The 24,199-nt window shown below is 43.5% G+C and overlaps 1 protein-coding gene across 2 annotated transcripts in view; it reads right to left on the bottom strand.

Moving 5' to 3' along the window:
• CMAS (cytidine monophosphate N-acetylneuraminic acid synthetase) overlaps positions 1-22,320 on the bottom strand; it is a 189,669-nt gene extending 167,349 nt beyond the window's left edge. Inside the window, exons 1-9 of one of the 2 annotated variants that reach the window (XM_081957860.1) lie at positions 22,068-22,320; positions 18,855-18,997; positions 18,130-18,285; positions 17,468-17,601; positions 14,551-14,645; positions 12,673-12,844; positions 12,275-12,428; positions 10,392-11,076; positions 7,085-10,248 (exon numbers count right to left, since the gene is read on the bottom strand). In XM_081957860.1, coding sequence (XP_081813986.1) covers positions 10,871-11,076; positions 12,275-12,428; positions 12,673-12,844; positions 14,551-14,645; positions 17,468-17,601; positions 18,130-18,285; positions 18,855-18,997; positions 22,068-22,282 — 1,275 coding nt within the window. In that variant the 5' untranslated portion in view covers positions 22,283-22,320 and the 3' untranslated portion in view covers positions 7,085-10,248; positions 10,392-10,870. Of the gene's footprint in view, positions 1-7,084; positions 10,249-10,391; positions 11,077-12,274; positions 12,429-12,672; positions 12,845-14,550; positions 14,646-17,467; positions 17,602-18,129; positions 18,286-18,854; positions 18,998-22,067 lie in introns of those variants that run through there. The other variant, XM_081957861.1, reaches the window with a different exon arrangement.
• Between the last annotated feature and the right edge of the window lie 1,879 nt (positions 22,321-24,199).

The following is a 24,199-nucleotide window of genomic DNA, read 5'->3' as shown; positions in this document are numbered from 1 at the left end:
ACAAGAAGCAAAGGGTGGAAACTAATCAAGGAGAGAAGCAACCTAGAACTAAGGAGAAATTTCCTGACAGAACAATCAATCAGTAGAACAACTTGCCTCCAGAAGCTGTGAATGCCCCAACACTGGAAGTCTTTAAGAAGATGTTGGATAGCCATTTGTCTGAAGTGGTGTAGGGTTTCTTGCCTAAGCAGGGGGTTGGACTAGAAGACCTCCAAGGTCCCTTCCAACTCTGTTATTCCATTCCATTCCACAATCTACTTCTTGGTAAATAAAATCGAACCTTGGAAGAATTGGGACAGACCAAAGGATTTTTTTAAGCATGGCACGTAATTAAATTTTGGAATTGTACCATAAGATAAGGTGCTGACTATCAACTTGGCTGTTTTTAGAAAGAGTGAGACCAAGCTGTGGGATCAGGGGCTTTTGGTCTTGATGGCCGTGGGACTGCCTCTGAAGGTCATCTACTGAGAGACTGGAGGACTTCCTTGTGTTGTTGGTTGGTCACTCCTGAGAACAGACTGATGGATTAGACGGGTCAGGGGTCCGATCCAGGGATACAACCTTGCTTGTGATTACAATACTGGTTACTGCTTTGTGCTTCCTAATTCCCATGACCAACGTACTGAATTTGTTTGCTATACATCAGGAGTGTCAAACTCGATTTCAGGGTTGTGTTTGACCTCAGGGGGCTGGGATGGGCGAGGCCAAGGTAGGTGTGGCCAGCTTGATGTCGAGGGCGCCTGTGGCTGCCTGAGCGCTCTGCCAGCGAAAACGGAGGTCAGGAGGGCCATTTTTCTACTTGCATTATTACATGCTTTCGAACTGCTAGGTTGGCAGAGGCTGGGACAAGGAACAGGAGCTCACTCCGTTAGGCGGCACTAGGGATTCGAACCACCCAACTGCCGACCTTTCTGATTGGCAAGCGCGGCGTCTTAGCCACTGAGCCACGGCGTCCCTTTAATTAATTCATTCATTAAAGTGAAAATACCCAATTCTAGCAACCGTTTTTCATATTGGCCTCCAGTCTCCTATTTTTGTTGCTCTTCTCTGAACTCTTTTTTAGAGTCGCGATACCTTTTTTTATATCATGGTGACCAAAATCGGATTCAGTATTTTAAGTGGGATCTTACCAAGGCATTAACATTTCATGCGGTTTTATCCCTCTGTTAATGCAGCTTAGCACTCAGTTGGCAACTGCAAACGCACACTGCTGGCTCATATTTATGTGATTGTCCACCCAGGACTCCAAGATCAATCCCAGACAACTATTTATTCATTTGCTTTTTTTGCAGATAAACTAAAGCCAGGAATTACCTGGGCCTGCTAAAGGGCAGGTGATGAGAATTGCACAAAATCATGGCTCAGCTCCGTTTCCCCGCGAAAGTTTCAGCTATTTTTTAGCGCCATCTAGCGATCGAATGGAATTGCGGGCTTATGGTTTTCTTGGCCCATCTTCAGATGCAGATGGACGTGTGAGATTGCTCTACCCAACAGACAAAGCAACACGCTCCATTGTTTTTACTGTCAGTCTGGTTGCACTGGGGGAGCCTTCGCTATGATAGGTGAATTTCCACACATTCTGCAATATCTATGTTTGTTATAGACCTTTCATCATAAAGGTGTGCTGATTGATCCAGGGCAAAGATTCAAATCAATCAATCAGAATAGAGCTGTAAAGAACCTGTTATAGAATCTCTATTCCTATTCCAGTCTGTTCTATTCCATTCTATATTTTCTATTCTATATTTTCCATTCTACATTCTATTCTATTCTATTTTTCTATTCTTTTATTCTAGATTTTTATTCTATTCTATTCTAATTCTATTCTGTATTTTCTATTCTATTCTAGATTTTGTATTCTATTCTAATTCTATTCTAGATTTTCTATTCCACATTCTATTCTAGATTTTCCATTCTACATTCTATTCCATTCTAATTTTTGTTTTGTTCTAGATTTTCTATTCTACATTCTATTCTATTCTAATTTTATTCTATTCTAATTTTTAATTCTACATTCTATTCTAGATTTTCTATTCTACTCTAGATTTTCTATTCTACATTCTATTCTAGATTTTCTATTCAACATTCTATTCTAGATTTTCTATTCTACATTCTATTCTTTTTTTTTTATGAATAATTTTTTATTGTTTTTGTCTTTTTATCACATATTACACTCTTTATATCAACAGTTTGTACAATGTTACATCGTCGTATCTATGTATGTTTTCCTCTCTTTACCATATATTACAATCCTTATGTGATTTTATCTATACATTTTTATGATATTTAACATATTTACCTATTTTTATATACAGTTCTATGTTTATTTATGTATATTGTTTTCGGCTTAAATGTTTTTCTTATTATCCAACCATTCATACCACTTATTCCAAATTTCGTAGTATTCCGATTCTTCTTTGTCCTGTAATTTTTGAGTTAGTTTGTCCATCTCTGCGCACTCCAAAGTTTTTTTTATCACTAATTCGTCTGGCGGTGTATTGTTTTGCTTCCAGCATTGGGCGAAGGCAATTCTAGCTATAGTTAATATATGTGTTAGTAAATATTTAATTTTTTTTGTATAGTTCCCTTTAATTATTCCTAATAAAAGGGTTTCGGGTTTATACTTTACTTGTTCCCCCGTAATTTCTTGTGCCCACTTCCAGATTCTTTTCCAGTATTTTTGCGATTCCGGGCATGTCCACCACATGTGGTAGTAGGTCCCTTCTTCTTTTTTACATTTCCAGCATATCGATTTCAGTGTTGGGTACATTTTTGCTAATCTTGTTGGTGGTAGGTGCCAACGATAAAACATTTTATATATATTATCTTTCAGTGTCGCTGATCTGGTTAATTTATAATTTATATTCCAAATTTTTTCCCAATCCGCTAGATCTATGTTATAACCAAAATTTTTGGCCCATGCTATCATACATCCTTTAACTATTTCTTCTTCTAAGTTTATTTCTAACAAATATTTATACATTTTCGTTATAAATTTGTTTTCTGGGCCAGTTAAGATTTTGTCTATTTGTTGCAATTCCGTATATATTCCATATTCTTTTATATCTTTTTTATATCTTGATTGTAATTGGAGGTATGGCCACCAATCTATATTGATATTATTCTCTTTTAGTTCTTGGTTCGTTTTCAAATTCCCCTGGTTATCTAATATTTCACTATATCTAACCATTTTTGATAAATCTAGCGTATTGGGGTGTATCATGGCTTCCATGGTGGAAAGCCATGCCGGTATTTTCATATAGTGTTTTGCTTTAATTTTATTCCAGACTTGAATTAATGCTTCTCTAATGTAATGTCTATGGAAATATTTTTGCTTCTTTTTACTCTCTTCCCATAAGAAAAAGTGCCATCCTGTTTGTAGGTCGTGGCCTTCTATTGCTAATATTCTTTTGTTTTTTAGATTTATCCAATCTTTAATCCAAATTAGTGCTGCTGCATTGTAGTAGAGTTCCCAGTCAGGTAGTCCCATACCACCTCTGCTTCTATCGTCCTGTAATGCTTTCAGTTTTATCCTAGCTTTTTTCCCTTGCCATATACATTTTAGTATTATTTTATTCAATTCAGTAAAAAAAGTTTTCTCTAGTTTTATGGGGATCGTTTGAAATAGATATAGGACTCTTGGTAGTATGTTCATTTTTATAGTTGCTATTTTCCCTAATAGCGATAGTTGTAGTTTCCCCCATAATTCTAGGTCTTTTTTTATTTGTTGCACTAAGTTTGTGTAATTATTTTCTTTTATGGTTGAGCACTTTGCAGTTAGCCATATTCCTAAATATTTGACTTTCTTTACTACCTGGAGTCCTATTGTTTTTTCTAATTCTTTGTTCTGTTTTTCCTTCAGATTTTTGGTTATTATTTTAGTCTTTTCTCTATTAATTTTTAGTCCTGCCACATCTCCATATTTTTCTAGTTCTTGCGTTAACCTGTTCCCTGTTTCTAATGGATCTTCTATGATAAATACTAAGTCATCTGCAAAGGCCTGTATTTTGTATTCTTCCTTTTTAGTTTTGGTTCCTCTTATTTCCTGGTTTTTTCTAATTCGTATCAGAAGGCTTTCTAGCGTCAGAATAAAAAGCAGAGGTGATAGTGGGCAGCCTTGTCTCACTCCTTTCGTTATTTCAAAAGACTCTGTATTCTCCCCATTCAATAGTATGCTTGCCTTTTGGGTCTACATTCTATTCTATTCTAATTTTCTATTCTATTCCAGATTTTTTATTCTATTCTAATTTTATACTGGATATTCTATTCTAAATTCTATTCTACATTCTATTCTATTCTAATTTTTATTCTATTCTAATTCTATTCACAAGAAAAATCAGATGATGTTTCCCAGGAGGGTAAGAAAAGTCAAAATCGTCCAGAATGAAGGCCAAGAAGACTGGGGTTGAAATCCAAAGCACATCCTTTGTCTCCCATCATACTCATAATGTCCTTTCACTGTGGCATAAGGATTTTCAGTTCTGGATGAGAAAAACATCTACCACAGGCCTGAGGTGAGGAAGCCCATAAGCATATTGTCCACTTTCAAAGTCGCAAATTGCTCTTGGGTTCAATTCTCACAAAACACTCAAAGTGGTCACTGAACCAACGCATTTTCTGAGTTTGTGAGACCAACCCGATTGGATTGGCAGAACAGGCTATGCCAAATACAGGTTAATCCTCGACTTACGACCACAGTTGAGCTCCAAATAGAAATAGCATTAGCACTTAGACTTTTATATCGCTTCACAGTGCTTTCCAGCCCTCTCTTAAGCGGTTTAGAGTCAGCCTCTTGTCCCCACAATCTGGGTCCTCATTTGACCCACCTCGGAAGGATGGAAGGCTGAGTCAACCTTGAGCCTGGTGAGATTTGAACTGCCAAACTACTGGCAGCCAGCAGGCAGCAGAAGTAGCCTGCAGTACTGCACTCTGACCGCTGCGCCACCATGGCTCAGCACAAAATGTGTGTGGCTGAGTGAGACATTTGTTAAGTGACCTTTGTCCCGTTTCACGACCTTTCTTGCCACTGCTGTTAAGTGGATCACTGCAGCTGTTACGTTAGTAACACGCTTGTGAAGACAATCTGGCTTCCTTGTCAACTTTTGCTCGTCAGGTCACAAAAGGGGATCATATGACCCCGGGACACTGCAACAGTCATAAATATGAGTCAGTTGCCAAGCGCCTGAATTTTGATCACCTGACTATGGGGATGCTACAATGGTCGTTATGTGTGAAAAACAGATTTCAGTGCCGTTGTAACTTCAAACATCCACTAAACAAATGGTTGTAAGTTGAGGACTAATACAGTGAACTCCCTTAAACCTATTGTGTGAATACATCCTTAAACACTTGATTGGTTCCTATCAAGGTGGACACTTCAGTACTGGAGGATTATCAGAAATAGGAAGCTGAGATGGAAGCAGAATCTGTCACATGCAACGACTGTGAAACACAGAGCAAGTTACTCATCACCCGTTTACTCATCGTGCGGTATTGGTTTCCATTGGGAAGAAAGAAGAGCGTCAATATAGTAGCACAAGTTTTTTTTTTATTCTTGAACCTTAAAAAAAATAAAGCCTATTTGATTCCATTTTATTCACACTTATAAATAATCAACAAGACAAATCAGTAAAGAAGCATTTGAACAGAATTCATAGTTCCAGAAAATGCACCGAACCTCGGCATCTGGAAGAGGCGGCATTTGATAGTCTGATATTATATAAATATATTCATATTTCATATTTATAAACCAGTGGCAACTTCTTGACCGTTTTTCTCCCCTCCCCCAAAAATCATTTTTAGGTGATTTGAGTCCTAAGAGGGGAATATTATCTTACTTCAAAGTTCTATTTCATCCTTCTAATCTAAATAACAGCTATTCTACTTCATATCGGGATATTCCTTCATCCAGCATTAATACGTATCTTAGAAATTTGGCTCTTTTTCCCTAGTCCAGAGTTCAACAGATCTCTTTTGGACAGGCAATTTGCATATTAAAGTGAAAGATAAAACAAGGGTGAAAAACGGGGATAAAAGTAAAGGCTCCCCTTGCACATGTGCTAATCATTCCTGACTCTAGGGGGCGATGCTCATCTCCGTTTCAAAGGCAAAGAGCCAGTGCTGTCTGAAGACATCTCTGTGGTCATGTGGCCGACATGACTAAATGCCGAAGGCACACGGAACGCTGTTACCTTCCCAAAGGTGGTTCCTATTTTTCTACTTGCATTTTTATGCGCTTTCGAATGCTCGGTTGGCAGAAGCTGGGACAAGTAATGGGAGCTTACTCCGTTACACAGTGCTAGGGATTCGAACCACCAAACTGCCAACCTTTCTGATCGACAAGCTCAATGTCTTAGCCACTGAGCCACCGCATCCCTTACCAATTCACATAGCTCAAGATAATTCATGCCCGCTAAATTGGCCAGAGTTTACAATAGGACAAGACATGAAATGTTACAGCAAGGTGGGCTTCTGAATATATGTATTTAGGGGTGCAGTGGCTCAGTGGTTGAAAACGCTGAACTTGCCCGCTTGAAAGCTTCGAGGCTTGACGGGTGACAGGTGAGCTTCTGTTTCTTACCTCAGCGCCTGCCCATCTAGCAATCTGAAAGCAGGCAAGCGTGAGCAGATCAATAGGTACCACTTCGGTGGGAAGGTAACGCAAATGTCAAAATCACTTTGCCCAGAATGGTATTGCATGGAAATTCTCCTTGGGTGCAAATAGCTAGAGAGAACATTTCTAGCTCAAGGTCTTCTCACCTTCCTTCACAGAAGGAAGAGACAGAACATAAAATTCCTGCCAGAGATCTCCATTAGAGCAGGGGTCTCCAATGTTGGCAACTTTAAGACTTGTGGACTTCAACTCCCAGAATTCCTCAGCCAGCAAAGCTTGAAGTCCACAAGTCTTAAAGTTGCCAAGGTTGGAGACCCCTGCTCTAGAGCGTGGAACTGGGGGAAAGGAAAAATCACAACATAGTGGGTGTCATTGTGACTTTTCATACCCTCTCTGTAGATGCTCCATGCGCCCGACAGATACCTTTCTTCAAAAGGCTAACAAGGTAAGAGGAAACTTGGAAAAAGCATGACTGAAAAAAATGGACACCAATTTATTTATCCAAAATCTCATTTAGTTATCCTCCCCTTCTGAGTTTGGGGGGGGGGATATAAAGCCCCCATGCCCACTGAAAAGTAAACAACCACAAAAAGGAATCACAATTGATCTTCATCACAGATTAAAAAAAAATAATCAAAAACACAAACATGAGAATCCTGGGATTTTTTTTTAAAAAAAAACACCATTCACCACCTGTAAATAACAGATTATCTGATGTACAGTTGACTCAGGAAACTTGTTTTAGGCCATCGATTTAGTCAGACAATAATAACGCGGCCTAATAATGAAACAAATAATTGCAACAGCAAATGAGATGATTCAATCACCTTAAAACAAGGGTGTCCAAACTTGGGAACTTTAAGACTTGTGGATTTCAACTCCCAGAATTCCCCAGCCAGCAGGCTGGGGAATTCTGGGAGTTGAAGTCCACAAGTCTTAAAGTTCCCAAGTTTGGACACCCCTGCCTTAAAGTTAAAGAGCTCACAGGTACAATCCGATAACACACAAAGCTTTCTGACACACAAGTTGTTCCTAAGCAAGACAGTTCTTAAGTGAGTTTTGCTCCATTTTATGACCGTTCTTGCTGCCAGCTGCCAAAGTTGTGAACACCGCACTTGTTAGCGTGGCAACGTGGTGGTTAAATGAATCTGGTTTCCAGCTTACTTGCCAGGAGGACACAAAAAGGTGACCCCGGGACACTGCAACGGTCATTGACATGAGTCAGTGGCCAAGCATTCAAATTTTGATCACTTGACCACGGGAATGCTTGCAATGGTCGTAAGTGGAAAACGGTCTTCAATCTCTTTTTTTTAAGTGCCGTAACATTGTAACGGTCTCTAAGCAAATGGTTGCAAGTCGAGAACTCCCTGTACTGCAAGAATCTGTTCCACGGCAAAGGCAAGGATTCTTTCGCATTGCCGTGTCTTTCCTTCAGAATAGGCACGTTTCGGGTGCTAGAAGTTTGAACTGAACGTGGGAATCCCACCGATTCTGAGGTAGCAAGGGGAAGAAAAACACCCGATTTCCATCTCTCGTTAAGTGCTTTTTAAATTTCCTAAAGACGTTCCTTCATTGTCCAATGGCTGCTCTCAAGAGAACAGAAGTGCACCAGGTGCAAAAGATCGGATCTACAAAAAACGGGATCACCTCAGATCACTGTCTAGGGCAGAGGGGAAGAACGATGGCCTTTTTTCAACTGGTGGACTTCAACTCCCAGAATTCTTGCATCAGACTGGTTGAAGTCTACCAGTTATAAAAGGGTCATTCTGGAATTCTGAGAGTTGAAGTCCACCAGTCATAAAAGGGTCATTCTGGAATTCTGGGAGTTGAAGTCCACCAGTCATAAAAGGGTCATTCTGGAATTCTGGGAGTTGAAGTCCACCAGTCATAAAAGGGACATTCTGGAATTCTGGGAGTTGAAGTCCACCAGTCATAAAAGGGTCATTCTGGAATTCTGGGAGTTGAAGTCCACCAGTTATAAAAGGGTCATTCTGGAATTCTGGGAGTTGAAGTCCACCAGTCATAAAAGGGTCATTCTGGAATTCTGGGAGTTGAAGTCCACCAGTCATAAAAGGGTCATTCTGGAATTCTGGGAGTTGAAGTCCACCAGTCATAAAAGGGACATTCTGGAATTCTGGGAGTTGAAGTCCACCAGTCATAAAAGGGTCGTTCTGGAATTCTGGGAGTTGAAGTCCACCAGCCCACATGTCATAAAAAGGCCGCAGTTCACCACCGCTAGTCTGTGCATGCGTTTAGCTTGCACGCACGCCTTCCGCGCATGCACCCAGCCTCAAAAATGTGCCTAAATAGGACAGCATAGAGCCTAGGGGCGGGGGGGGGGGCACGGGGAGGGCCCACCTGCGATTTCTGCTAACCGGTCCGAAACCGGCTGAATACCAGGGCCTGAGGGAGGAAGGTGCAGCGATGTAGCCAAGCAGATGAGCTGGGTCATCCCATCAACAAGTCCCCCTCAAGGAATTCACAACGGAAGCCTTTTATCATTACCGGTGGCCCTTAAACCTTTAAAGATTAACCACCTGCCCCTCCTGCTCGAATCTCTCCTCCTCAAATTCAGGAAAGGAAATGATAGGACTCTGACCAGGCAGCATCACTGCCCTTTCCCCACTCCTCAATTATTATTTGCAACTTCAGACCCCCCCCCCCCAAGTAGATGCTCTTCAACTGAATAGGTGACAGGATATCATCTTCTGTGTGACCCACAGCGTTCCTCAATCTTGTCAACTTTAAGACCTATGGACCTCAACTCCCAGAATCCCCCAGTCAACATGGCTGAGTGGGGAATTCTGGGAGTTGAAGTCCATACGTCTGAAAGTTGCCAAGATTGAGACATGTTGACTTAGAGGAGCCAAAGTAGAGCAACAGCCTAAAATAAAGCTTGTTATGGAGAATCTTGAACATAAAATCAAGAATGTATACTCCTACCGGTCGGGAGACTTCAGAAATTAGAAGACACCCTCTGGCAAAATAGTAAGTTCCATTTGATGTCCGTACACGGTTATCAGTTCCTTATACATGGCACTGTAGCCAGAATTTTTTAAAAAACCAGCATTTTTTCCTAGTGCTTCTATTTTTAACAAACTTATTTTTGCCTAAATCAGAGGTCTCCAAACTTGGCAAGCTGGCTGGAGAATTCTGAGAGTGGAAGTCCACAAGTCTTAAAGTTGCCAGGTTTGAAGACCCCTGGCCTAAATGATAAGGCTGCAAAAACAAACAAGCCAACAAACAAACCTAAGATAAAATCAACTTTTTTTAAAAAAAAACCCAGGGAATAAGGCTGTAAACGTTTCAAGCCTTCTAGGAACGGCAATTTTTTTAAAAAAGATGCAACTGGTTTTTTTCTTTGAAAACGTTGCGCTTCTCATCCAAGAAGCTTCTTCAGCTCTGACTGGATGGTGGGGAACGGAAGGATTGATACTCCTCGCAGATCGCTGGTTTGAAACAGAGGTCAAAGAGGGGCCATCTATGTCGAAATTGAACAGAGGGGGTGTGATACGACATCATCTCTCTCCACTCTACAACACAGTCCTTTCCACAGTTCCAAGAAGGCTTCGCACCCATTTGCACCGCTCAGGTGACCCTGAGGACAGAGATAAACCTCCAGGTGGCCTCAAGGACTCTCTAAAACAGTGTTTCTCAAACTTGGCGACTTTAAGTCCTGTGGACTTCAACTCCCAGAATCCCCCAGCCAGCATAGCTGGCTGGGGGATTCTGGGAGTTGAAGTCCACAGGACTTAAAGTCGCCAAGTTTGAGAAACACTGCTCTAAAAGGAAGCAAATGACCAGCTGTCTGCAAGGAGTCTCAATCCTTCCATTCCCCACCATCCAGTCAGAGCTGAAGAAGCTCCTTGGATGAGAAGCGAAATGTCTTCAGAAGAAAAACAAAGAAAGTCCAGTGGCCTCTTGGGGGAAAAAAAAGCACCTTTGGGACAACCATGAATCTGGATGAACGAGAATCTCCACTGACATGGATGGCAATAACGTCTCTTTGGATTTGCTGGGTTTTCCTGCCACTTTGGCTCTGCGTCAATTCAGTAACGATTCCGTCACCCGTGCAATAATAATAATAATAATAATAATAAAGCAGATATTTTAAAGATTCTCGTTGGGGTCCTTTTTTGGGATCCTGGAAATGTCAAAAGCCAAGCAGAGAAAGACACACCCCAGCCAAAAAATAAAAAATAAATCAACGAAGCAGAACTCCATCTCTCGCAGAGACGCTGCTTGGAGGTGACTTAACTAGCTTGTTCGGCCCAAGTTTTTTCCAGCCGAATTCACCTTTTCCATCAAAAGGACGATGTGCTCGGCGAACTCCCGAACGGCCCCGCGGCCCCCATTGGACCTGCAGATGTAGCTCGCCGCTTTCTGTGCAGACGGACAAGCGTCGGCAGGGACGGCACTCATGCTGGCTTTCTTGAGACACTCCACATCCGAGTCTTCATTTCCTGCGGTGACGGGAGAAGAAAAAGCATCTTCGGTGAATGATCACGGTTTTTAAATTGTTTTTAATCGGTTAAATTTGGTTAGAGGTGTTTCTGAGATACCGTAATTTGCGGAGTATAAGATGCGCCAAGATTTTGAAGAGGCAAATTTTTTTAAAAAAAGGTTTTGCACTGTGCTGACCTCCACAAAATGGTGTGTTTTTCATGAAAACGGGCCCATTTTTGGTAAAAAAAAAAAAGGGCATGCATAGCCTTTAGGAGGCTTGTAGAGTGTTCCTGGGGGCTGATGGGCAAAAATGAGCAAACAACGGCCCATTCTTTGTTCATTTTTGCCCTCCCCAGCCCCCAGAAGCACTCTACAAGCCTCCTAAAGGCTATGCACGGCCATTTTTGCAAAGGGAGCAAGGTTTTGGGAAGCCCAAAATGCTGTATTCAGTGTATAAGACGCACCCAGATTTTCACCCTCTTTTTTGGAGGTGGGTGGTGGGTACGTCTTATACTCCGAAAAATATGGTAATTGGAAAAAAAATGGTGGGATTGGAAACCAAGGGCCAGACTCTTAAAAGCCTTGGGCTGTACTCATTCTGAAAACTGATTTTGAATATAAAAGATGATTTGATGTATAGGCAGTCCTCGACTTACACCCACAATTGTGAACTTCAATTCCCAGCATACTGTTTGAATGGGGAATTCTGGGAGTTGAAGTCCAGACATCTTCCAAGTTGCCAAGATTTTAAAACATTGGCTTATTCTATACTATCTGAGGTAAAAATGAGGTAAAAATGATCAGATCAGTGAGGATGGGACTCTCTTTAAGGACCTCCAAGTCCTTCATTTTCAGTCACATACAGATAGTCCTCAACTTACGACCACTATCAAGCCCAAAATTTAGGTGGTTAAGTGAGACATTGGTTAAGCGAGATTTTCCCCAACCCCGACCTCTCTTGCCACAGTTTGTTAAGGTAAAAACTCACAACAAATGTCTTACTTAACCACCAAAAATTTGGGCTCAATTATGGTTGTAAGTTCTCTTTTCTGCTTCCAATGATTGAGAGAAGCTCAAAAAGCATCCGCCGGGGAAATAATGAAGCAGCTGAAACATAAAGTGGAAAAACGGAAACCTCGTTCGAGGAAGCTAATTTTTCCGGAAACTTCCAGCGGAGCCAACGCAATCAGCAATCGCATTCGGAAAGGGCCTCACCTAAATACGCCACCTCCTTCCAGCACAACCCCATGGCCTTCCGCCATTTCTCCACGACACCCAGCTTGTCTATCACCCCAACTTCCGCGGGGCAGCCCAACTTCGAGGTGAAGAGCGCCTTGGTGGAAGAGTCCCTCTCGGAGATCAGCCGCACCTGGAAGAACGAAAGGCTGTTAGAAGCCCCACCCTAGCTCTGGGGATAAAAGGCAGGGTAAGTCCCTTCCGCTCTCAGTGTCTTCATGGTGTCTCCATACACTCGAGCAATGGGGACATGTTTTGACATTTTGGCCTCCCCCCATGAAAATTAAAAGTCCACCTCCTTTCCAATAAAGGGCAAAGAAATTTTGTGATATCCCCATCCTAGAAAACTATCCCCAAAGACAATAATTAAGATGTACCTCGACGCCTCTTTTCTGAAGCTGATTGATTCCAACTGCATCTCTGACATCATAGGAAACCATCTCTTTCCCATCTTCGGAGATGTAGATGTGACCGGTGGTGAGGCATCCATCAATGGTACAAACCAGAAGCTTCACTTCCTTTAAGGTCTCCTTCCCAAAGTAGCCATACCTGGAAATATGGTTTACAATCGTGGTAAAGGGGGGGGGGGGAGGGACCCAGTTTACTTATGTTGCATTCTATGGGCAAGAAGAAGGCTGAAAGACCAAGAGGAAAAAAGAATGCACAGTTCCCCTTGAGGAGGTAACAGAATAACAGAGTTGGAAGGGACCTTGAAGGTCTTCTTAAATAACCTCTTTAAAACTCTGATGGGAGGTCCACATGTCTCTATATAGGTGACTATTACAGGGAGTTTCTCTCTCTCATCGTGTATTTCATTTCTCTCCTTGTATTCGTACCTGGTAAAGGATTTATCTCTGCATGTAAATGTTTGTATATATTTCTGTATATATATAAACCACTATTAACTGTCTGAAGGCTCTGTATGCTGTGTTTTGCTCCTGGTTTATCTCATAATACTAGTCGCACTGCCAAAACTCTGACATCTTCTTTAAAAAGATGTGGTTACTCCAGTGGCGGAGTAACCACAACCTCTGGAGGGAAGTCGCTCCACTGATTGTTCTAACTGTCAGGAAATTTCTGCAGCCTACTAGTTTTTCTGCATGTGGGTGCATACGATTCACATATGTTACTAAGAACAGAGGGACTCAAAGTTCTAGTCCAGCCTCAAACATGAAATCCCACTGGGATGTCCTTGAATCAGTCCTTCTGTCTGCCTGACACATCTTGCTTATTGCGAAGATAATGCTGGAGGACAGGTATGTACATTGCCTTGAACCGTTAGAAGACCAGAAATCTTGCCAAATAAAGTAAGACTAATATTTATTTGGGAGATACATCCCTTTCTTCAACTTACTGTATTTTTCGGAGTATAAGATGCACCAAGATTTTGAAGAGGTAATTTTTTTAAAAAAGTTTTTGCACTCTGCAGACCTCCCAAATCCTCTGCATGGCTCGTTTTTTTGTGAAAAACGGGGCATGCAGAGAGTTTGAGAGGCCTGCAAAGTGCTCCTGGGGAGTGCGGGGGGGGGGGGGGCAAAAACAAGCAAAAACGGCCAATTTTTTGCTCATTTTTGCCCTCCCCAGCCCCTAGGAGCACTTTGCAGGCCTCCCAAATCCTCTGCACATCCACTTTTGCAAAGGGGGCAGAGTTTCGAGAGGCCAAAAATGCTGCATTCAGTGTATAAGACGCACCTAGATTTTCACCCTCTTTTTTGGGGGGGGAGGTGCAACTTATACTCTGAAAAATACGGTATATGGACCTGTTCTCGAACAAGGGTATCCAGAGAAAAGAACCTTTTGTAGGTCAGGATGGAAATGAGGGGTCCTTGGTGCTCTCAGAGCTTGCAGACGTTTCATTACCCAGCTAAGTAAAGAGCATCAGTAGTAGAAGGTAGCTTAACTGCATCCCCTTCAAGCACTGATGACGTGACCTAGTTGGGTAATGAAACGTCTGTAAGAAAACAAGCAAGTTCAGAGAGCACCAAGAACTCCACAAGGGTACCTCTTTGTCCTGCTGATGGTACACCCTAGAACTACGAGATTTCTTACTTGTACCCTATGACTATCCTTAAGCGTTGTACTTTAGGATTCTTGACGAATGTATCTTGTCTTTTTAGGTACACTGAGAGCATCTGCACCAAAGACAAATTCCTGGTGTGTCCGGTCGCACTTGGCCAATAAAGAATTCTGTTCTATTCTTTTAAAGGAGGACAACATCACCGCAACCATCCGAGAAAACCCGTTTTGGTGCTTACCTTAGGACCCGTTGCTCCGCGATGGGCCAATCTATATCCACGTCTATGTCTACGCTATGCTCAGCGCGCATTTCGTAGTATGCCATTTTCCCACCCTAAGTAAAAATGAAAGCATGGGTCAGTCAACCATGCATGCCCACACCAGAGGGCACATCCTGAACGCTGGCCAGGGTTTCCACAGGGAGGTCTGCAGAGAAGAGACAGAAAATGCATTCCAGCCCAATTTGCAGGCAAATCTCCTTTTTCCACCCACCTTTTAGAACGTTATGGAGTGAAAGACCCGCGACCATGTGAAGCTGTGAAAGATAGCAACAGCAATAGAACTTAGACTTATATATCGCTTCATAATGTTTTACAGCCCGTCTTCTAATCGGTTTACCGATTCAGCATATTGCTCCCAACAATCTGGGTCTCCATTTGGTCGACCTTGGAAGGATGGAAGGCAGAGCCAACCATGAGCCGGTCAAGAACTAACTCCTGGCAGTGGGCAGATTCAGCCGGCAATACTGCAGTCTAGCCGCGGCGGCACCATGGCTCTAGATTAACATTATAGATCATTATCTTCTAGATCCAGTCAGACTCAGGAGATACTGTCAGAGTATATTCACGAACTGAAATGGGGCATAGCAACAAGATCACTCAATGAGAGCTGAAACATTTTTGAGCCTGGGCGTGTCTTAGCTTTGTAGCTCTGAGTCTGTGCAAAGCTAAAATTAGTCTGCTGCTGGAAATAAAATCAATCTCTCCTCTCTTATCATGTTGGAAGAACCACTCTTGGTATTGTACAGATGTCTCATGTGTTATATTATGTATATAAAGAGAAGTTAATGAATCCTGCTGAATCAGTTACCTGTGTGTGCTTTCTGGATCTGATTTCTGCAATAAACTCTGACATACACAATAGTCATGTAATTTTCTATTTCAGTTAAAAAGAAAATACATAACCAGCAAGAAAGAATTATAAACTGGGAGAGGGGTATAATTTAAAAAAAAGCAGATATTTTGTTTGGAGGATTCCTCACAGAAAAGTATTTATGCCGTTATGCTGTTGCTATTTATTGTTGATTGGGAAGCTTCTACATTTTCTACTAAATACTTCTTCCTTCAAGCTTCGACCCAGTGGTGGATTACAGGTGGTACGCTGTGGGACGGGCGTACTGGAGCCTGCCCGGAGCACCGGATACTGCTGTGGTACGGTGCTCCGGAGGGCCCACCCACCCGTGATCCTTACCGGTCTTTTAAGTCTTTGGCGCTTCTGCGCACAGCGCATACAGCGCCTGCTCCACTGAGCAGCTGGAAGACACATTGGAGGACGCTGGTCTAACAAATGGAAAAAGTTCTCATGAAGGAAAATCTAATTAAACCAATCCATCCAATTTAAAGAAGAATGGGCAAGAATTATGCACACAATATTCCAAACAACTCACTATGATTGGTCTAGTTCCATGATCGCGAACCTACGGCACGCGTGCCACAAGTGACACGCGGAGCCATTCGTCAGGGCATGCGAGGCGTTTCCCTGTCAGCTGGCCAGCTGACTTTGGCCTTCTGGAGCGCGAAAAACCGGCCCTACAGGCAAAAAGGAAGTTCAGGAACGTACTTCCGGTTTGCTTGTAGGGAAGCCTCCTGAAGGCTCCTGAAAACTCCGGAGGACTAAAACCGGCCCTACAAGCAAACCGGAAGTCCGTTCCTAAACTTCCAGTTTGCCCATAGGGCCAGTCTTTCACGCTCCAGAGGCTTCAGGGAAGTTCCTGAAGCCTCCGGAGGGCATCCAGGGGGGCAGGGGAGGCTGTCTTCGCCCTCCCCAGGCTCCTATAAAGCCTCTGGAGCCAGGGGAGGGCGAAAAAAGGACGCCAAAAATTGGGGGGGGGGGGGGAAGTGCTGGTCATGCGCGCATGCACGCTGGGGTTGTGTGCATAGCATTATGGGTGTGGCACGCCCGCGCACGACTCCCCTGCTCTCCCCCTGCTATTGGCATGCGAGCCACAAAGCTTTGACATCACTGGTTTAGTTCAACTACTGTATTTTTCAGAGTATAAGTCGCACCTCTCCCCTCCCTAAAAGTGGGTACAAATTTAGGTACGTCTTATAGACAAAAACTGAGGAAAAATATTCAGCCAGTTCCTAAATCGGAGCTATTAAAGGATAGCATCAAAAGAAGCAAATAAGGAGTGGTGTGTGGTGGCCTAGAGGTGGAGCTCTCGCCTCACAATCAGGAGTCTGTGAGTTTGATCCTAGGTAGAGGCAGATATTTCTCTCTCTGGGCACACTGAGAATATACCTGCTGAACAAAACTCCTCATTGGCAACAGGATGGGCATCCGGCCATTAAAACACTCAACTAGCTCCATTCAGTTGCCATCCCACAAGGGATTATGGAGTTGTTAAATGATGATGGAAAGGAGTACCGTATTTTTCAAAGTATAAGACGCACCTTTTTCCGTCAAAAAAGAGGCTTAAAATCTGGGTGCGTCTTATACACTGAATACAGCATTTTTGGTCTCCCGACACCCCGCCCCCTTCACCATACCCTTATGGAAAGAAATGAGTGACAAATGAACCATTCCAGGAGTACTCTATAAGCCTCCTAAAGGCTATGCATGCAATTCTTTTGACAAAAAATGGGCCCGTTTTTGCAAAAATGAGCCATTTTTTGCTCGTTTTGGGGGGGCACCCCCAGGAGCATTCTGCAAGCCCCCTAAAGGCTATTCATGCCTTTTTTGGGGGGGAAATGGGGCCATTTCCACGAAATATAGGCCATTTGGGGGAGGTTTGCAGAGTGCAAAACCTTATTTTTTTTTATTTGCCTCTTCGAAACGTTGGTGCGTCTTATACTCTGAAAAATACGGTAACGTCTTCGGAAACCAAACTCAGAAGTGTTGCGGCAAAAGAAGGACAAACAGGATTGGCGCACCCACCTGCAAATATCCCTTTTCAATCAAGGCTCTTTTGGCAAAGTAAAACGATCCGTTTTCATAAAGTTCACCATCCCAGTCCTGTCGCCGAGGGCGCTTGGCAGGATTCAGATTTTGCGGGACGGTCGCTTCACAGACTGTTAAAAGAACAAAGGGGGGGGGGTCGGTGTGTGTGTGAAAAGATGGATTTGATGAAAACGGCCTGGAAACAGCCTGGAAAACAGCATGAAAATGGCCCGGAAATAACCAGTTTTCTGGGCATTTTGGGGGCCGTTTTCAGGCCGTTTGTGGGTCAGCCTGAAAACAAAATGGCCTGAAAACAACTTGAAAAATGTCATGCAAAACAGCCTAAAAGCGGCACAGAAAACAGCATGAAAATGGTCTGAAAACAGTTCAAAAATGGCCGGAATAATGATCTGTTTTGGGGGCATTTTCTGGTGCTCCGGCACCCGTGAAAAGCAGCTGGCGATGGTGTATGTACCCACAGAGAGGGTTCTGCGTGCCACCTCTGGTGCCATCATGGCTCTAGGGGAATGGTGATCACCTCCATTTCTTTGCCGAGGGAGCCAGCTTGTTCGAGGCCAATCAATAGTAGATGTGAATAGGTCCCTATCTGAAGTTTTTATAAGTAATAATATCCAGTCTGAAAGATGCCCCTCTCTTACCTCCTTTTTTAATTTCCCTCCATCTGAACTGGTGCCGCCGCACGACTGAAAAGACTGAGTCAAAGCCATCCTCACGGATCATTTTGACCACTTTGATGAGGTCGGTGGGATGCAGGCAAGGGGAAGTTGCTTGTATGTTTCCTACGACGTCAACCTCTGGAGACATGAGAGAAAAACACGGAGGAGATAAGGAGCTCTCTCTCTCTCTCTCTGTCAATTGTTAACCACTGTCAATTGTCTAAAGGCTTTGTGTGCTCCTGGGTTTATCTCATAACAATAGTCACGCTGCAAAACTCTGACCCCCTCAGATATTGGAATTCAGCTATCATATCATCCCTAGTCCTTTTTAAAATTAAACTAGACATACTGTTAACTTGTAAAGCGTTACCATGACTATTATCAAAATGACATTGGAGGGAGGATTCCATGCATACCTTCGGCCAGAGTCGGATCTCATATTTCTACAACCTCATTGGTGGATATGATTTATGACACAGACTGAGGGAAGGGAGTGTTACGGGTAAAGTGCAAAGGCCATTAACCTGAAATCACTTTCGGCTCCACAGAAGAACATGCCAAAATGTTGATCCTAATAAATGAATGGAGGCTTGTAAATTAATTAGGTCATCTTTTGGAAACTTCAGACATACCTGTATTCAAATCCAGAATATGAAAGCTGAAAGATCTGCCAAAGCAATACTTAAAAAAAAAAAGCACCAACATACCTTCGTGATATTGGAGAAACTCCACAATGGTGTCCAAAGAGGTAGAAGAATCTTTAGACACTTCCGAGCTCCTCCGGTGAACCTGAGCTCCAAACTGCTTGGCAATTTTCTCAATTTCATCGTGATCTGTGGAAATCCATACACTGTGGGGAGACAAAGGGAGCAGCAACATTGTCGGCCCGTTAGAGAAGTTGTGACACAACACGACAAGCCTTGAGATATGAGTCAATTCTTTATCTCATATTCCACCCACCCCACTGAATCCTTTTTGGAAAAGCCAATAGTTAAAAGCATTCTCTTCAACCAAAGACCTCTAGGAAAATCAGAGGGGTTTTTGGCCTCAATTTTCCAATCTGTAAAATGGGCAGATCACGTTGGCAAACAGAAAGATCGCACAGCACTTCAGATTTGGAGGCAAAAAAAAAGAGTCCTTGGAGGATATTAAGGCATACATCCAGCACCCTCTGCAATGGGGCTATCTTTTTGCCCGCATACGCTTTGAAATACTTTCCACCCCTTTATACCAAGTACTGCACAGCCTCCGCAAAAACTTAACTTTCTGTTTTTCCCTCTCCAGAAGGAACCAGAATAGGAAGGTACTTCTATCTACCTCAGAGAAACAATCTGAAAATATATGGTTTAGTTTCAATTCCCAATCAAAACTCCCCCTCTGAAGTAGAAATAGCAATAGCCCTTAGACTTCTATACCGTTTCACAATGCTTTTACAGCCCTCTCTAAGTGGTTTTTCAGAGTCAGCCTCTTGCCCTCCAGCAATCTGGCTCCTCATTTTACCCACCTCGGAAGGATGGAAGGCTGAGTCAATCTTGAGCCGGTCAGGATCGAACTACTGACAGTTGGCCAAGTCAGCCTGCAAAATTGCATTGTAACAGTGGTGGGGTTCCACTTTTTTTTTACTACCGGTTTGCTTGTGCGCATGCACAGAAGTCTCTGGGCGGGTGGGCGGAGCCTCCCGCCGCTGTTACTTCTGGTTCGCCTGATCCGGGCCGAACCGGGAGCAACCCACTTCTGCACTGAAACCACTACGACACCTGGGCTTTTATAATAAACTGAACACCCTCTTCAATGAAGCAGAAGGCGCAACCTTGCAAGTATTTCTTTAAACGAGTAGATTTAATAAATGAACGGGTGTTGGGCAGCCCATACTGTACATTTAATTAAATAATTACACCGGTAGTCCTTGACTTATAACCATTCCTTTGGTGACCGTTTGAAGTTACAACGGCACTGGAAAAAAGAAACTTATGGTCATTTATGATCACCCAACTTGCCTCCAGAAGTTGCGAGAGCTTCATCGCTGGAGTTTTTAAGAAGAGACTGGACAGCCAGTTGTTTGAAACGGTATAAGACAGGGGTGTTCAAACTTGGGAACTTTAAGACTTGTGGACTTCAACTCCCAGAATTCCCCAGCCAGCATGGCTGGCTGGGGAATTCTGGGAGTTGAAGTCCACAAGTCTTAAAGTTCCCAAGTTTGGACACCCCTGGTATAAGATCTCCTGCTTGAACAGGGGGCTGGACTAGAAGACCTCCAAGGTCCCTTCCAGCTCTCTTCTGATTCTGATTTTTCACACTTATGACCGTTGCAGCATCCCCATGGTCACATGGTCAAAATTTGGACACTTAGTAACTGGCATGTATTTATGAGGGTTCCACTGCCCCGGGGTCATGTGGTCCCCATGAGTCACCTTTCCAGTTGACTTCCTGCAAGCAAAGTCGGGGGGGAAAGCCAGAGTCGTTTAATCATCGCACGGTCCACTTAACAACGGTGGCAAAAAGTCATAAAATGGGTCATTTAACAACCGTCTGACTTAACAGTAGAAAATGTGGACTCCACTGTGTGGTCGTAAGTCAGGGACTACCTACAAAACATATAAAAGGCGTACCATAAGTGCAGCCTCACAATTTATTATAGAAATTTCATTCAACATTTGAATTGTTTGCCATTTTTATATAAATCTTTTTAATAAACTGGAATGAAAATGACGATTTTCTTAGCTTTGCTGACAAGTGGCTGCCCAACTCACGCATGGGTGATTCCGTGCAGCTTGCATTTAAAAATCCCCAACATAAAACCCTATAAGCCTTCATCCCACCTGATATAGAATAGAATAGAGTAGAATAGAATAGGATTCTTTTTTTGGCGAAGTGTGACTGGACACACAAGGAATTTGTCTTTGGTGCAAATGCTCTCAGTGTACATAAAAAGACAAGATACATTCATCAAGAATTATAAGGTACCGCCACAGGGGTGGGTTCCTGCCAGTTCTAACCTCTTCTATAGAAAGGTTCCAGAAATCTAGAGTGCCATTTAGAACCGGTTCCAGCTCCCTCCCCCCACCATCTGCACATCATCAAGATGAAGAGCAAGAGGAGGAATTCTGGGAGTTGAAGTCTACAAGTTTAAAGCTGTCAAGTTTGAACACCCCTGGGTTTTTTTTTTCTCTAAAGGGTTAGGGGTGCAAGGGCCTTGTAACTTCACAGTTTTAAGACTTGCACACTTCAATGCCAGAGTTCCTGAGCCAATATGACTGGAGGAGGAATTCTGGGAGTTGAAGTCCACAAGTCTTAAAGCTGTCAAGTTTGAACACCCCTGGGGTTTTTTTCCCTAAAGGGTTAGGGGTGCAAGGGTCTTGTAACTTGACAGCTTTAAGACTTGTGTGCATCAAATCCCAGAGTTTCTGAGCCAACATTTTGGTTGCTAAGCAAGAGCGTTGTTAAGTGAGTTTCACCACATTTTACAAGTTGGCCATGCCCACCCAGTCACCTGGCTGGCAAGCTACTCCCACAAAGCAGGCCACACCTACAGAAGAGGTTCTAAAAAAAATTGAAACCCACCACTGGTACAGCACTTAATGATAGTCATAGGGTACAAATAAGCAATTTGCACCATGCTATGAAATTAACAATATATCTCTATAGCCACATCTGCTAGAAACTTTTGCAAGATATATTTAGAAAGCCACCCCCCTCAAAAACCCATCCTAGATTTGAAACCTCCATGGATTTTCATCTACTGATTCTGAGAGCGCGTGCTTTCTAATAACGACAATTAAGCCCTGTGTTACGTTTTGAGCATGAAATTCCTTAAGGAATCACATTGCAACCGGAAGTTTCTGTTGCAGACAAAAGAACTGTCGTTTCATTAAAAAAACAGGGGTGGGAGAAAGAACGTTGACATTCGCGCATGCGCAGACCTCTGGAAGGCGCCGGAGTCCAGGGCTGCCCTCAATACCCAGCCAATCAGCGGGACGCCAGCCAGGAGCTTAATGTTCTTCAGCGGGATCCCTTTGCTGCCGCCTCGAGCCAGGATCAGCGCCGCTATGTGAGGGGACCCCAAGTCGGCATCCCCCGACGGCCGGGAAGAGGCGACAGCGAGCGAAGGAGGATCCCCAACAACTGTCGCAGCCATGGTTTGCTGACAGAATGGACATAAACCGCCCTGCCACGTTTAAGCCCCGCCTCCCCTCGCGCAGCCGCCCTCCCACACTTCAGCCCAGCCCCTCCCCCCGCGCAGCCGCCCTCGCCACGCCCGCCCTGAGGAATGCTGGGAGTTGGAGTTTTTTTTCCAGGCGCGTATATTTTAACGTTCCCTCCACGCCCTGCTTCAAGTCTTCTGAGGCGGCAGAGGGCGCTGTTTCTGCGGCGGCTTGGAAATGGAGGAGTTTCGTTGGCCGATGGGGAGTAAAAGCCAAAGGCCCTTCCGGTGGGATGCCGGGAAACGTAGTTCAATGGATAGATGGATGAATCTAAAGTGGATCTCTGCTGGACATGTGGCCGTTCCTCTCCAAATGCGATGGGCTGCAAATCCCATGTGCTGGCTGAGTGTGATGGGTGTTGGAGTCCAACATATTTAACAAGATAACTTATTCCTGTGATCTTGTACAGGAGATCAATCAATCAATAGAATAAATAAAAATAAATAATCTGGGAAGCACCTGGTCGAATGGGCTGGAAGGAGAAGCATCCCCGAAGTTCCTTCAGCCAATAGAGAAATGGCACAGAGGCGTTTCACAGATGGCTTCAGAACCAAAAAGCTGGATTTTTTTTTAGACTGCCCTCGCCTGGAGAAAACTGCAGACGATATCTTGGGCTGCAAGAAAAAAAAAGCATGCAATATTTTGTAGGAAATTAGCACCCACTAATGAAATATTCTAGTGTTGGAAGAAATGTCCTTCTGGGTTCAGTTCCAAGTTGGGGAAAAGACACTGGAGACATGGAGGCTGCTTGGAAAGATGGTTTTAATGGTAGACAGGATCGCATGGCTTGAGCTCCTGTACTGAAAAGGGGGATCAGATGCTTCCAGATGTTGGGTGAAGAAGAAAAAGAGTGCGAGATGCTGAAAGTTCCTGGCTTTATGCCCTCTCTGCCCTTTGATCTTGAGCTTGTATTCTGATTAGACTCTCATGGGGCCATGCAGGGGCAACTCTTTAGGTTGTGCTTTGAGTCCAAGTTAGGTTGAACATTGCTTCTTCCCAGGTGAGATGTAAAGGGCTAATACTATCATGCCTTAATCCCATCACCCTGGAGCTGAAGAGGGAGATCTTTGTTATGTAGAATAGACTGGCCCAAGCATTTTAATGGCCCATTGACAAAGGTGGGGGCGATTAAGAGTGAGTCTGCTTCCTGCCTAAAAACATGTTTCTCCATTTCTGATCCAGGGAAATATAATAATCTGCCTTTTCAATATTTCCCAGGATATTTCATTTTTTCTAGGAGAGGTATGAGTCCTAACTTCCTACACTAGAACAGTGCGAGTGAACCTTTTCAGCACTGAAGGCCCAAACCAGAACGCACGCGCATATGCGCGCCAAAGTGCTGGAAACCCAAAGATCAGCTGGCTGGTGCACTCATGCCTGCTTTTTGGGCCATTTTCAGGTCACTTTTTGGGCCATTTTCAGGCTGTTTTTCAGGCCCGAAAAATGGCCTGAAAACAGCCCCCCAAAATGGTCCCTAAAAACAGCCTAAAAATCGTCTGGTTTTTGGCCAGGGTTTTTTTGGGGGGGGGGGGGGAGCTTTTTCAGGCCGTTTCCCAGTGCCCTGGCACCGGCAAAGACCAGCACGGAAACCAGCTGGTGATGTTGATGGACCTATAATCAGAAAACAAATCTGCCGGCAGGAAGTACTAAAACCAAAGTTAAAATGTAGATATTATGGACAAATAGTAAGTAGGTATTGAAGAAGATTCTCAAAGACAATAACAAAAGCAGACTGACGAAACAAGATGATACACTGATGACAGAGCAGAAGCTTACAAGAACTCTTAGAAATAATTGCTGGAAAACATTTCTGACCAAGTGGTGTCTTATCAATCTATCGTGACATGTTG

Source organism: Natrix helvetica, assembly GCF_964273705.1.
Source record: "Natrix helvetica genome assembly, chromosome: 6".
Classification (NCBI taxonomy): domain Eukaryota; kingdom Metazoa; phylum Chordata; class Lepidosauria; order Squamata; family Natricidae; genus Natrix; species Natrix helvetica.
Note: the sequence above shows the minus strand (reverse complement) of the source record. Positions and strands in the feature narration are given on the sequence as shown.